At 40.3% G+C, this 14,850-nt stretch overlaps 1 protein-coding gene across 1 annotated transcript in view; it reads left to right on the forward strand.

Moving 5' to 3' along the window:
* Window positions 1–14,850, forward strand: part of ATP2A3 (ATPase sarcoplasmic/endoplasmic reticulum Ca2+ transporting 3) — a 1,260,930-nt gene that overhangs the window by 1,169,738 nt on the left and 76,342 nt on the right. The window contains exon 18 of the mRNA XM_044082905.1: window positions 3,085–3,218. Within this exon, the coding sequence (XP_043938840.1) occupies window positions 3,085–3,218 (134 nt within the window). The remainder of the gene's footprint in view (window positions 1–3,084; window positions 3,219–14,850) is intronic.

The raw sequence follows: 14,850 nt of genomic DNA on the forward strand, positions 1-14,850 counted from the left end.
AATATTTTAAAAGGAAGGACATTACCACCATCTTGGAAGAAAGCTGCATGGCTGTACTACTGGGAGGGAAAAGTCCCTTTAAATCCAACTTCATATAGGGCAGTGTCAATTTCAAAGCACAATTATGAAGTATTTGCATTAGCTAAGTGAATGGCTTAAGGGGGTTGTCAAAACTGATAGATATGGATTTAAGGAAGAGTTTAAAACTGAGAATGTTTAGTCAAAAGATGTAACGGAAGTATTATAATACTTTTTTGAATTGAGTAGCAATTTGGGTGTAATTTTCTGGAAGTGTTAAGGGTGTCAGAAGATTAGTTGGAAGAATGTTTGAGCATGGAGGAACTGATGGCAAAAATGCAGAGCTGTTAGGGATCATACAGCTTTGAGGCTTGGCCATAATGGTAAATTGCTTTTAAGGGAAAAAAAAATTAAAAAAAAAAGTTTTTGTTAAAATGTAGGTGTGGAAATGAGAGGAATGAGTATGTAAGGTTGCAAAATAAAATGTTACATAGTTAGGAAATAAGGATTATTTTGAGGAAGAATAGGACATGTGCAAAAGAATTCAGAAAAAATAGAAAATTTCATGCAAAGATATTTGAGAGAGAGAGACGAGGTGTCTTCATATTTAGCAAAAATGTTTAAGGCTAATACAAGTTTATAGAAATGAAGCATAGATGGCAATGTAAAAATACACAGAGTAATGAGAATTGTTGGAGTATGTTGAATGTATGCAAGCAAAAGGGAACACTTTAGAGAAAGTGGAATATAAAGAAATTTTCAGACAAAAAAATGCAAGATAGGTTAACTAGAAGAATTTGGATTACCCTGAAAGAAAAGTGAATGTGAGCTTTGTGTCGGGAATAGATTGTACTGGTTATGGGGTGTTAGGTATTCTTTTTTAATCGAATGTCAGGATTGTTGGAACAGTTTTAGGAAGATCGCACATAAGTGGGTTAGAATCTTTTTGCCATGTCCATAGTTATGCAGGCATGGTGTTGGCATATTTAGGAGTGATCATTTATTTTTAAGATTAAAGATATTTAAGGATTGAAGACTTACCTAAATGGAGATTATAGCATATATATGAAAATGCAATTGAGGTTTGAGAAATGTATAAAAGTAATTGTGTCAGGAATTCATACAATTAAAAGATGAGCATGAGGAGCTTAGTTTTGGTTTGTGAAGTAGTTGGTGAAATGAATAACAATGAGGAAGTAAAGATGATGGGAGATACAAGTAAGGCTTTCGATAATGTGGAGCATGAATATTTATGATGTATTTTGGAACAGTATGGAATTAAAGGGAAAGTTCTGACTTTCTAAATCTGCATATAAAAATGGTGAAAGTTCTAGTGTACAGAGGAGTTAGTAAAAGCATTTCACTGCAACACGGATTGAGGCAGGGATGGCCCTTGAGCAGCATTTTTGCTTCTTATTAGCGTTGCCACCTCACAGCAAGAGGTTCTCCAGTTTGATCCTCGGCTGGGGTACCTTCTCTGCGGAGTCTGCATGTCCTACCTGTGGTCACATGGGTTTCCTCCGGGTGCTCAGGTTCCCTCCCACATCCCAAAGATATGCTGTAGGTGGATTGGACACTCTAAATTGGCCCTAGGAGTGAGTGCGTGCTTGTGTGTGCCTTCAGTGGAAGGATGGGCGCCGGGCTGGCAACTTGACACTGTAAAACTCCGCCAGTCATGAGTGGACAGGTGATCCGTTGTGGTGACCCCTGACCGGGAAAAGGCCAAAAGACGAAGATGTTATGAGTGCTTTTAAAATACGCTGCAGGGTGTAGGAAGGTTACCTATCAGATGCAGAGAGATCCTGTTCAAATTTTATATGCAGATATAACAAAGAACAGGTAATGGATGAAAAAGGGATATGTTTAAATTTGCTGAAAAAAATAGGTTTAGAACTAAAAGAAAAAAGCAAAGGACAGGGAATAAAGTAAAGATAGAAGGTATTTATTTTTCTAGGTAGAAAGTATCTATTTTATTTGATATTTGTTGACCGGTTATGTCCGTCTGGGCATGTGCCCTTTTTCAGGGGAGGCCTAGGGAGAAACGCTCCAGAGTTAACATAAAATAGCAATTAATCAAGAAGTAATACAATAGATTAGATATCAGAGTAACAAATAGTGCAAGTTAAACATTTCCAGTATCTGTTTGGTATTAAATCCAGAGAAAGAGAGAGGAGCAGTACTGAAATACTGGTAAGATTTGATTAAAGAGTTAGAAATCATTCAAACAAAAGTATGTTTAATAAATTCAGACATCAAGGGAAAGAGATCATATCTATCTAACTTGTGTATAATCCCAAGTAGTCTGCAGGGTCACTCTAGGAGTCTGATTCAGCTATTGAGTTAGCATAGAAATGTAACAAATCGTATTCAGGGTTCAAGATTCTGTTAAGTGGTGTGTTAACAGGAGAATGGTGGCAGTTTAGGGTTGTTAATCCTGTAGTTATGCTGCATCCTTACATTTATACTGGGCTTTAAAATGTAGAAGGAATAAGAAAGATTAAGCCATTGCACACATTTTCATTGTTAACCAGAGTAAATTTTGTAATGAAGACAAAATGTCTACATGGGAACTGAATGTGGTTCAAATTAAAGCCTGCAAGTACAAGTACACTGAGTGATGACTTCAAGATTTCTAATTCAAAAAAAGTAAAATATTGAATACGGCCAGAACAAGGTCCCAGCTAAAATGTCTGAGGCATTGCACTTTATATGCAGTTCATTTTTGCTTACCCTGTTTGCATTTGGAGTTTAGATTGTTATTTAATGTTTGCTTCTTTTCAACGAATGATACTGGCAGCTTCATGTTGCTCAATCAGTTCAGTTTCTGGATTGTATTTGTTTCTTAATGGTCTTTGAAAGAACCTTTGAAAATCTTTACACTTGTACCATCTAGTGGTATGTTTGCACATTTACTAAATGCACACAAATCCACTGTCAGGATAGACCGAGAGCATTAAAAAGTCTGTGTGCAATGTGAGTCTAAAGTACTGCAGTTTGTTCTGTATGTTTGGGCTGATATTAAGTGTAGAATACATTCTTAGCTTTGTATGCGTTTTGTTTCCACAGCGTCAGTTTATGAAGTGTACTCCTGATAACCCTGTCTTCGAAGGAATAGAATGTGAGGTGTTTGCATCACGTTACCCAACTACTATGGCACTATCTGTATTGGTCACAATTGAGATGTTTAATGCTCTGAACAGGTACTGTGCTGATCTGTATATGTCTGCCTTTATTTCCTTTTTTTAATGTTTTGTTGAATTTTTTCCTAGTTCATGTAATACAAGCATAGAAAAGATGGTAGGAGACACTTCTCTTCTGCTGTTGTATGCAGATATAAATGTACTTATCTTTCAGCACCTATCCAGCATCTATTAATCATCGCTTCTGAATGCTCTTTCCCCACTTGAACCCTGTTACTTTATTGAATTCCTCCACTGCCTTAGTAGACTGTTTCCAGCACTTGTACGTGCATTTATAAAAGATTCACAACTTCGTCAGTAATGGGGTACTTGAGGTATACTCTTTTTTTCCCCCTCCCCTAATTTGCTTTCGTCAGAGGAGATACCCCTATTCCTTTTCCACATGTTCATCCTTAAATTCATATGATCCGATCACGTGCCCACTTTTTTCTCCAGTAAGCATTAAGTTTAGAGTGCCTCCTGTATTTCTTGTACATCAGTCTTGTGCCACTGATGTCATGATGCCTTTTTTGTATGTTCCTCTGACCAGTGTATCTTCTGTCCAAATGGTTTGGTTTCTAGCACTGAGAACAATATTCTAGATGAGTCTTACTAGAACTCTTTTCAAAGGGAGCATTGAATCTTCTGAACTGCAGTACTGTGATTGTTTGCTTTTGTCACTTTGTTCATTGGCTGGATTGAGTTGTCCTGCATTTTGGTTGCTTCCAGATCCTTTCTTCTCCCCATTGTCTTCATATATCTTGTATTCTGTTGTGTATGGAAAGGTTGTTTTCCTAGCTTGACAAGGTGGACTAGTGTAGTGTATAAAGAAGAAAAAGCACATCTTTTCTGCAAATTAAGTAAAAGCACTAGAGTCATGATCTTATTGAAAAGTGCACCATTTATTTTATCAAATATGCCATGAATCTGTGGCTTTACTGCATTGGGTGAAATAGCCAGACTGGCAAAATCAGAACCCTCTCATTTAAACCTGACTTCTTGGCTCTGAATGAATATTTTATTTTATTTAACATTTGTTTACTTGGAAAGTCCGACTTGGAACAAAGCCAGTTTTCACCAGAGGCCTGGGGAGAAACACTCCAGAATAAACTTTTAGTGATTTACTTTTGTAAATGCTTTATTATTGGGTAGATGGGGCTAGTCATGAGACGCTTAAGGTCACACAACAATCAAATGAGTGCTGAGGGAATTGGAACCTTGTACCACGTGAACTACAGCTTGGGCTTAACCCACTGCACCAACTGCCATTCACATCCATTTTGAAGGCTTGACTTTTAAGAGCAGTAGCAAATAAACCCTGATTGACAAGTGTAATTGACATAGCATGAGGAAATTTTCAGGATATTACCACTCATACATCCAACATGCCAGATCACTAAGCTTGCTTTAAGATGAATATTACAACTTCATCTTCTAGGACACATTTTTGAGCTAGTCAGCTTACAAAAACATCACAACCCTTCCTCCCATTACATTTTTCTTTTTAAAAAAAATATAGTATATATTTGCCATGAAGTACAGTTACAGACCAGGTGGAACCTTACTCTGCAAACAGGTCACATTTTGATAACCTGTAAGTGAATATTTTTAACACTTTTTGTAACTGGTACTCAGTGTTTTGAGCAATCTCATATGCACTTAAAACATTTTTGACTGTGTTTTGCAAATGGCTTTTCAGATCTTTAAAACCAGCTTTACTTAGTATTGAAACTTTAAAGAGTTTATAGAACAAGCCAAATATAAAGACAGAGAGGTAACCAAAGCTGCTCAATAATCCATTCATAAAGTGCCTGTAACTGCAACTGGGATATTCTCCAAGAACCAAGCTTAGATTTAAAAGCAAAAGAATTTATTTGATAAAATTGTTGTCGGTAAGCGCGTTCACATTTGCTTCCTACACCGTTGGATAAGAACTTTTGGTTATTATTTAAAGAGTTTATATTTGTTATATGCATCTTGTTTACAGAGTTTTTCAGTGCTTTATACTTTTAAAACAACCAACAAAAGAAGACTATTAGTATCTCTGTTCACAGTCATATTATTTTAAGTATTTTTTAAAGTTTTGTAGTAGTGTTTGGCATCAAAATTTTGAAGGCTCTCTTTGGAACAGCATGTGGATGAAAGTACATTTTCAAAGTTTGACAATGCTGAATTGGAATAACACAAGATCATAATAACTAAAGTAAAGCTTGATTTGTTGTTATGAGTTCGACTGTGTATGGAGATTGCTGTACGTGAGGTTCAGAGAATTTACCCTTTTCCTCACTGTAGTGCAAACTCTGAGTTGGCATGTATAATTTGCATTGGTTTTGGGAGTGCAGAGGGGTACTTGCCCCTTGCTAAAAAGTAAAGGACATATGGACTTTTGAAACCGGAAGTCTGGTGTGTCGACTCTTGGTTGTTGTGTTTCTGCTGTTTGACATTTAGGCTAGATTTTGTTTTTGTTTCCGATATTGTATTTTGGTCTTTTGCTTAAAAAATGTTTTACCTTCGAAATTTTGATGGTAAACCCTGTAGTAGCTGTGTGTTTTTGGTTTATCAGTCACTCCTGAAATAAGTCATTTCCTCCTCTGGATGAAATGCCTGTCAGCAAAGTGAGGGTCGAATGATTGTGTTGGTTATCATATTGTATCAAAGTGTATTCCTTGTTGTGTCTCTTAAATCGCATGTTTTATATTTTAGGTTTCTGTCAGTGTCTCTTCCTTGTAAGCTCATCAGGCATGTCTCTTGGCTGGCTCACGGATGGAATTTTATTTTGAAATTATGCTTAAACATCAGTTGGTCTGGCGTTTTCTGATTAATTGGGTGTGTGACAGCTGTGTACCTCCCCAGCTTGCTATTCACCTGCTATCGTTGTGGTATATCCTTCCCATCTGTAATCCTTAATGCATTTCCCGAGTTAGCCTATCTCTGCACCATGCCAGAAGGTGTCCTATAGGTTATTCATGTGTCCCAGAATTGCTGGAATTGTAAGCTTTTTGAATTATGAAATTCAGAGCTATTTTCAGATTTTATAGGGGCTGGTATTCCAAGCATTGCAAAAAGCTCGTCCACAGCTAAGATTACCTATGAGCTGACATATATGTAACTAACTTTAATGACATGAGTGAGTCCATCCTGTCTAACTCTTAACTCAAGACTACAGCCAGTAAGACCACTTTGTAATCCAAATGTTCCCATTCTGATCCACTCCATCCCACAATGCACCATGTTTTCTGTTCCTCTCCATGCCTTTGTCGTCATGTAAAGTGCTTGGATACGTTCTGATGGCCAAAGGTTGCTGTTTCTAAAATTTCATAGTAAAACATTCATATGTTGTCTATTTTTTAGTGTCTGTTTTGTATTGTTATTGATATTGGTCTAGTGTTGTCTGTGGTGAACTCGTGGTATTTGTTCCTATCAGAAGTAACATTTTTCTTCAGACTAAGGCCTTCCTAAATGCTTGCTAACATTTCCTTTGATTCATTTTTTTCACTTATCTACTTTTGTGGGTAGTTTGAGTTAAAAAAAAAAAAAAAAAAAAAAAAAAAAATACAACAAAACGCACAATAAACCAATTTTCATTTATAAACTGCTGGTAGAAGTAATGTTGTTATGCCGTTATGGGCTGGTCATTTTTACTTCTCTTTTTCATTGAACTACTTTAGAATTGTATTTTTGGTGCTGGGTCTGAAAAGGTCAGCATTGTCATACATATTCCTAAAGTTGACACTTTAACTCCTTTTGATTACTGAAACATCTGTGATGTTAAGCATGAACAGCTTTCATTTTGCTGAATGTTTTGACAAATGTCAGCCCTTCTGATTTCACCACATTCAACCCAGATGCCAGTTGCTGACTCAGCTATTGGCTTCTAGACTTTAGTGCAGACATGTACCAGTGTGTTCTCCATATCGGTTTCTGTGCCCATTGTATTAATGGCTATAACCTTTTCTGAAGTTACTACAGGACCATTGTTCATATTGCACCCTCCCCCATATCAGTTCTGGCTCAGCAGTCATCTTTGCTGTGGCATGACCCTTCAACATAACATACTTTTATGCCAGCATCAGCTTCCTCTCCATATTTTTCTGATGCTAAACTACCATCTACAGTTTCTTATACAGGACAAAAGAACCAAAGCTCTTCAGCAGTCTCCCCATAACATGTCAACTTTCAAGAGAAAGTCTTCCTTTCTGAGTTATATCCATCCAAGGTGCATAGGAAAGGAAGTGTGCAAGTTGAAATACCTAGGCTCTCATTGGAGTCACCTACAGCCAGATGTTCATCGTGTTACCCTGCTGCAGTCATCCCACTTGGGTTATCCTGCCGTCAGGTGGTCCCGCAGTCGGACGGAATTCCAAAGTCTTGGTCCGGCATCTGTTGCTGTCGCTTCTTACCTGACGTCAGTGCGCCAGGGGTATATATAATGCATCCGACGCCATTTTCTTCAGTCTTTCTTGCTGCGCGGTGCCCGAACTAGAAGCAGTTCACAAGTGCCAGTCGGCCAACTCCTGAGATTTTCGAAGTCGAATTTCAGATCCGAAGTTTTCAATAAAGCTAAGTACCCCATTGGGGAAACTTTTCTTGCCTCAGACCGATGTCAGAAAAAGTTAACAATTGTATTTCTTTTGGGAAGCAAATACCTCATAAGGATTTTCATTCTTACTGCATACCTTGCCTAGGCCCAGACCACGATGTCACTAGTTGTAGTTTTTATGCTAGGTTTAATAAGCGTACTATAAAAAGACGCTTTGATTTCGCACGACACTACTTCGGTAGAAAATGTAACTACACTATACCGTCGGAGCAACCGACTACCGGCGTGCACAAAAAACGCAAGGATAAGGACAGGTAGCCTAGACCCAAGCCAGACTCCGAGGCCTTGGCTGGTCCGGTCTCCGGTTCACCGGTCTTCAGTGAGGCTCCGATGCAGCCCCTGACTACCGCAGATCTGGAACCCGAGACCGCTTTGGAACTTTTGGCGGAAAATACTAGGCCGACGCAGCCATTTTGTTTGGCCCCTACTGATGACACTGCTGAAAAAAGATGTCTGTTCTGCAGAAACACCTTCGGTTTCTGAAGGCGTCTTCAGACCGACGACGCTTACCATAAAAACGTATCCTAAGACTAAGACTCCTATTAAACCTAAAAAGACTGCACTTCAGTCCCCTGTTCAAGGGCCCATGCCTAAGAAACAGAAGCTCAAAATGGCTGAAGATTTGATCTCTCTAATTAGGGGTTCCCAACCCCCTCTCGACAAAAGGCCTAGACAAGAGGAAGATTATGCCTCCTCTGAACAAGTGTCTTTTTCCTCAGGCTCCTCTGAGGACCAAGATTATTCCTTCTCCCCTTATGAAGATTCTGATGCTGAGGATTCTATTCCCTCAGCTTCTCCTCCTGAAGACTACTCTTTTGGGGAAACTTTACACACTATGAAGGAACATTTTCACTGGGAAAGTCAGGACTACTCTGACTCAAAGAAAAGGCTCAGAGTTTCTTTTACTCCCCCAGCACAGACCACTTGCCATCCCCCCTGTGTTGGACATTGTGGATGATGTCTACTTAGAATCCAGTTTGAACCCAGATTCTCTGCCTCCGGCTCCGGCCAAACCTGACAGATACTATAGAGTGCCTGATTCCCACAAATTTCTTTATAAAAGTCCTGTTGCTGCTCCAGAGACTATCTGCCAGGGTCCCAAAAGGGGCTAAGGCTTCTATGGCAAAAAATCCTGTACTCTCTGAAAGGGACTCCAGAGCACTAGACAGGTAGGGGAAAAAGGTTTACACCTCAGCCACTTTAGCTATGAGGGCACTAAACTGCCAGTTTCACATGCTAAAATATCAGCAGTTTCTAATGTCTCAGTGAAAACAAAAAATGAGCACACTCCCTCAACAGTCTGAATTGAAAGAAATGCAGGATCTGTTGCATGCAACTGAACAGGTGGGCAAACATACTTTACAATGTGGGTTTGATTCTTTGGAGGCTTCCTGCAGAGTAGCTGTCACTGGGTCTCTTATACGTAGGCATGCTTGGTTAAAGGAACAAACTCTGCCTGATCATGTTAAAGCAAAGCTTCTAGATGCTCCCTTACAGCAGGATGTTCTTTTTGGAGCTAAAGCAGAAGTCGTCTTAAAGAAAATGGAGGATAAGGCAAAATCTATGCAAACAGTCAAAGATTTCCTACAGGTACAGCCCCCTCGCTTCAGCAGAAATTGGCCAACAAAGAATTGGTCCTTTCCAGCTACTGACAGACCACAGAGGGGTAAATACAGACGTCCAAGAGGCAGAGGACAACCACAAGCCCAGTACAAACCTCGACAATGGGACACTGCCACACAGAAGGGAGAAGAAGACAGGTCCCAAACTACCAGAAGACAAACTCAATGACTTGCACCTCATCTGGCCAAGCAACACTCTCTTGGCAGCCCCCTTGGGAGGAAAACTCGCACTTTTTTCAGACAACTGGCACATTGCCACAAAGGACAAATGGGTCCTAGACATAGTTTCACGAGGATACAGATTCCATTTTCACACCTTGCCAATGAAAAGAGGAATACCAAACCTGCCACAATCAATGGGCAGAGGCACAAAGACAAATTACAGCTCTCATGGACATGAGAGCAATTCAACTGGTACCTACTCGAGAGCAAGGCCAAGGATTTTACACAAGACTCTTTCTAGTTCCCAGAAAGGACAATGCCTGGAGACCAATTCTGGATCTTTCAATTCTAAACACCTTCTTACAAGTACCCAAATTCAAGATGCTAACACTACAGCAGCTTCTTCCCATGTTGGGCAAGCAAGCATGGCTAGTAACGTTGGACCTCAAGGAGGCATACCTGCATTTCCCTATCAGACAAAGTTGCAGAAGATGCCTCCATTTCATTGCAGGTTCAACCCATTACCAATTCTCTGCACTGTCCTTTGGCTTATCTACTGCGCCCAGAGTCTTCACAAAATGCCTGGCACCAGTAATTGCATACTGCAGACAAAAAGGAATTAAAATATACCCATACCTGGACGACTGCCTCATCCAAGCATAAAGCAAGGACATCCTCTTACAACATCTGGCTTTTATAAAACATCTTCTAAGTTGCCTGGGGTACACAGTAAATGAAAAGAAATCAAAACTAGTACCCTCACAAAATATGACATTCCTGGGTGCCAGCTTGAATACAATGGCCCAGAAGGCTTATCTGACGCCAGACAAACAACTACAACTGACTCAATATTTCAAAACAATGGCAACAAAGACCCAACTACCTGCAAGAAAAATTCTGCAGGCCTTGGGCTTCATGGCATCTTGTATACTAATAATACCATTTGCAAAACTTCATATGAGGAAATTACAGTGGTACCTATTGGTCATTGGACGCAATGATATCTCTCATTCCCTGCCTACAACAGGAGTTTCTATGGTGGTCACTGGCATGTCACCTTGCCCCCAGCCAGGCAAACTATGACAACAGATGCATCGGACTACGCCTGGGGGGCACACATGGCAGGACAGTGCGTTCAAGGCGTATGGACTGCAGATCAAAGGAATCTGCACATCAATCAAAAAGAGATGCTAGCTGTACAGAATGCTCTGACAGCCTTCAAGAATCTATTGTATCCAGGACAATTTACAATAAGGACGGACAACACCACAGTAATGTGGTACATAAACAAGGGGGGAGGGTACACACTCCTACCCTCTATGCAGGCAAACAATGACCTTGTGGAACACAGCTCTGGCTTACCAAGTTCAGTTACAAGCTCAATTCCTGCCAGGAAAAAAGAACACATTGGCAGACTACCTCAGCAGAAACATCATGGATCCCCACGAGTGGAAACTGGATCCACAAGTATTTGCAATGATAACTCAAAAATGGGGCCTTCCAGACATAGACCTGTTTGCCAGTCCTCAAAACTATCAACTAACAAAATTTTGTACAAGGACACTTCACCATCAAACTTGGAAAGTGGATGCACTCTCATTAAGTTGGAAAAACCTGACAGTATATGCCTTCCCTATCATTGCCTCTCCTCACAAAGGTTCTTCTGAAAGTCAGAAAGGAGAGACCATGACTGATACTCATAGCCCCAGACCGTCCACGCCAGCACTGGTATCCACTATTGAGGAATATGGCCCAGGGCCCACCTTGGATTTTACCACAAATTGCCCATTTGCTCACACAGCAAAACAATCAGATTCTTCACAGCCAGCTAAAAACCTTGAATCTGGCTGCATGGCAAATCACCTAAACATCCAGCCAACTCCTCTTTCCCAAGTAGTTATGGATGTTATTCTGGAAGCCAGGAGGGCCCAGCACCAGGAAGGCCTATTCGGACAAATGGAAAAGGTTTTGTGCCTGGAACCAAGCTAAAGGCCAAAACACACTTCAGCCTCACATGCCTCAGATTCTACAGTATTTAACTGAGATGTTGCACAAAGGACTTCCTTTTTCTTCCATTAAAATCCATGCATCAGCTATTTCAGCCCACTACAACACGGAACCACCCTTATTTTCGCATCCACTTCTAAGGCAGTTCCTCATAGGGGCAAAAAAAAAAACAAAACATTAGGCCCCCCAGGAGATCACCTACACCAACATGGGACCTAAATATTGTTCTGGAAAAACTTATGCTACCTCCCTTTGAACCAGCTTTCTCTGCAGATCTACAGTTCCTATCGTGGAAGACTGCCCTGCTGCTATCAATAACTTCAGCTAGAAGAGTCTCAGAGCTGCAGGCACTAATGGCAGTGGAACCTTTCCTCATTTTCCACCAAGACAGAGTTTCTCTATGAACTAATCCTTCCTTCATGCCTAAGGTGGTTTCCAGTGTGTCTTTAAATCAAACCATTCACTTACCCACCTTCTTCCCAAACCCACAGAACAAAGGAGAAAGACTCCTGCATTCCTTGGACATTCACAGGCAACTTCGTTACTACTTGGATAAAACTAAGGCTTTCAGAAAATCTGACCAGCTCTTTGTATCCTATGCTCCATCTTCACAAGGGAAGGCTATATCAAAACAAACCATTTTGAAATGGATAGGACATTGCATTTGTTTTTGCTATACCCATCATGGAAAACCAGTTCCTGCTACCATTAGGCCCCACTCTACCAGGGCAACAGCTACATCTACAGCCTTCCTCAGGGGGGTTCCACCCATGGAGATTTTGGAAGCTGCAACTTGGAGTTCAGTACACACCTTTACCAAACACCATCACTTACCACTTTACTCTAAGACTAGGGCTGGCTTCGTCACTGCAGTTCTGCAGGGCCTTCTAGCCTCCTCTAACCCTCTATAACTCCTCCACCCATCCATAGCTTTGGGATTCTACCCAAGTGTGATGACTGCAGCAGGGTAACACTATGAACATGGTACAGTTTTGTACCTACCATAAATGTAGATGTTCGAGTGTTCACCCTGCTGCAGTCCAGGTTACCCTCCCTCCATCCCCTCTGATCTAACTGGCTAAATCTCTACAATACCTTTCTGATGTATTTGCTTATAGCTGGAGGGATTTTGTGTTTGTGCAGAAAATTACTTAATTTGGTACTAATTACTGACCACCTTTTTGGGGGCACCTGACATCTGGGGCAAGAAAAACTGAAGAAAATGGCATCTGATGCATTATATATACCCCTGGCGCACTGACGTCAGGGAAGAAGCGACAGCAACCGACGCCGGACCAAGACTTTGGAATTTGGCCGACTGCGGGGCCACCTGACGGCAGGATAACCCAAGTGTGATGACTGCAGCAGGGTGAACACTCGAACATCTACATTTATGGTAGGTACAAAACTGTACTTTTGGATGACTGAGACAGCACTAATTTCCAGTGATCCCTGATGACTTTAGGTTTGGGAAGGTCCTTGAAATGTCTGCTAGAGATGGCTGGCCAGCTGATTCTATGTCCTTCCTGCAGTAAATGCTGAAGAAACAGTTTTCATTGATAGTCTCTTCACCCCAGTTGCCAAGTACACTTAATTGCTAAAAAAGCTGCTTGGAAGTTACAACTTGTGGTAACATTATTTCCCGAAAAAAGTGTTTTGTATCTTACTAGTTTGGTGTTTTTGGTTGGAAACTTCCAAACCAGGTACTTTTTTGGCAGCTGTTCTCTGAAAGGCTGCAGCACTGTAGAACTTAAAGTACACACGGAGAGCTAAACGTCTTACACAAATGCTTTACTGGAATTCAGGAAGTGCCGATAATGAGGGTCATGCTGTCTAAGATGTTGCACCTGGGGTGGCTGCTGTCATCACCACAATCTAGCTACAAATCTGTCTACTGCACTCATTTTCTGTCACTGAGATGTTAAATGTACTGTTCAGAGTCATTAAGATAAGCCAACTCTGTCCATTTAACTGTCACTGGGCTGCATTCGATTCATGGCTGACAAACTTGATATGTCTGAGTTGAATAGAAGAATTTCTTGATGTTTGCATTTCTTTTTTGATACAGTTTATTTTTTAACTCCTTTACTAAGACATGGACAAATGTACATTAACAGAAAAGAAAACAAACCATATTAACATTTCTTTTTTCATTTATATACATTAGACATCATATATGTTTCTTTTTAGTAATTAGTCCGACATTGCATAAATAGCTAAATTCCTTCCTTCCCTTAAACTTTATTGCTCTTCCTCCTCATGAACATTATTCTGTATGTATTGCTCCCAAAATTTGCAATTTTCTATGTAATTTGTGCCTTCCCTTTATCTAAAGGTCCATCTTCCAGTTTTTACTTTTTTTTAATATTTAATACTTCAAATACAATTGGTTTAGACTTTGATTTCCATTTTCTAGGAATTACTTTTTGGCAGCCAACATAATTAAAATTAATTACTATGTCTAGACAAATAAGTCCTGTGTCCCAGCTCAAAAAAAATTCATATCCTTCTTTAAAGCCAATATTTCTGGCAGAGTACTCGATAAGAATTTTTTAAATTTACCAACTAAGTTGTCGCCTCACAGTAAGACGCTGTCCGGTTCGATTCTCAGCTAGAGCGTCTTCTGCGTGGAGACATGCATGAATGGGCGTACCTTCTTTGAAGGTTGTGCGTCAGGCCTGGCAAGCCGGTACGTAAAAATCAACTGCCAATCATTAGCGGTCCGGAGTTCTGCATTGGCGACCCTTAACCGGGAAAAGCCGAAAGACACAAACAAACCAACTAATTATGCTCCCAAAACACATGTTCCCAGTTACCTCTTTCTTTACCATCACATCTCCAACATTTGCTATCTACCTGAGGAAAAATTCTACGAAGTCTGTTTGGGGTATAAAATACCTATGCAGACACTTCCAAGCAAAGAACCTAAACCTTTTGGACTTTCATACTTGTGAGCGATGCATATATCCTTCTGTTGTTTTCATGTAAATTGATTTTCCAGTCTCTCTTCCCAATCTTTTCTAACCTCCTCTGATTCTTATAGCTGTCATGCAATATTTTATATGCCCTACTATTTATCCCATTTTTAACGACTGCTTCTGTTCTGTATTAAACTAAAATTTCTACCAGTGCTGGTCTTTCACTTAAGATTCCCCCCTTTGCATATACTCATTCCCGGTAGGGAATGCAGTTCCCTAGCCTGCAGTCCAAATGGCATCTTGGCCTAATCCCACTATTACCTCTCTCTCTAGATATTTGCTCC

Source organism: Protopterus annectens, chromosome 9.part0 (assembly GCF_019279795.1).
Source record: "Protopterus annectens isolate FY-2018-M chromosome 9.part0, PAN1.0, whole genome shotgun sequence".
Classification (NCBI taxonomy): Eukaryota; Metazoa; Chordata; order Ceratodontiformes; family Protopteridae; genus Protopterus; species Protopterus annectens.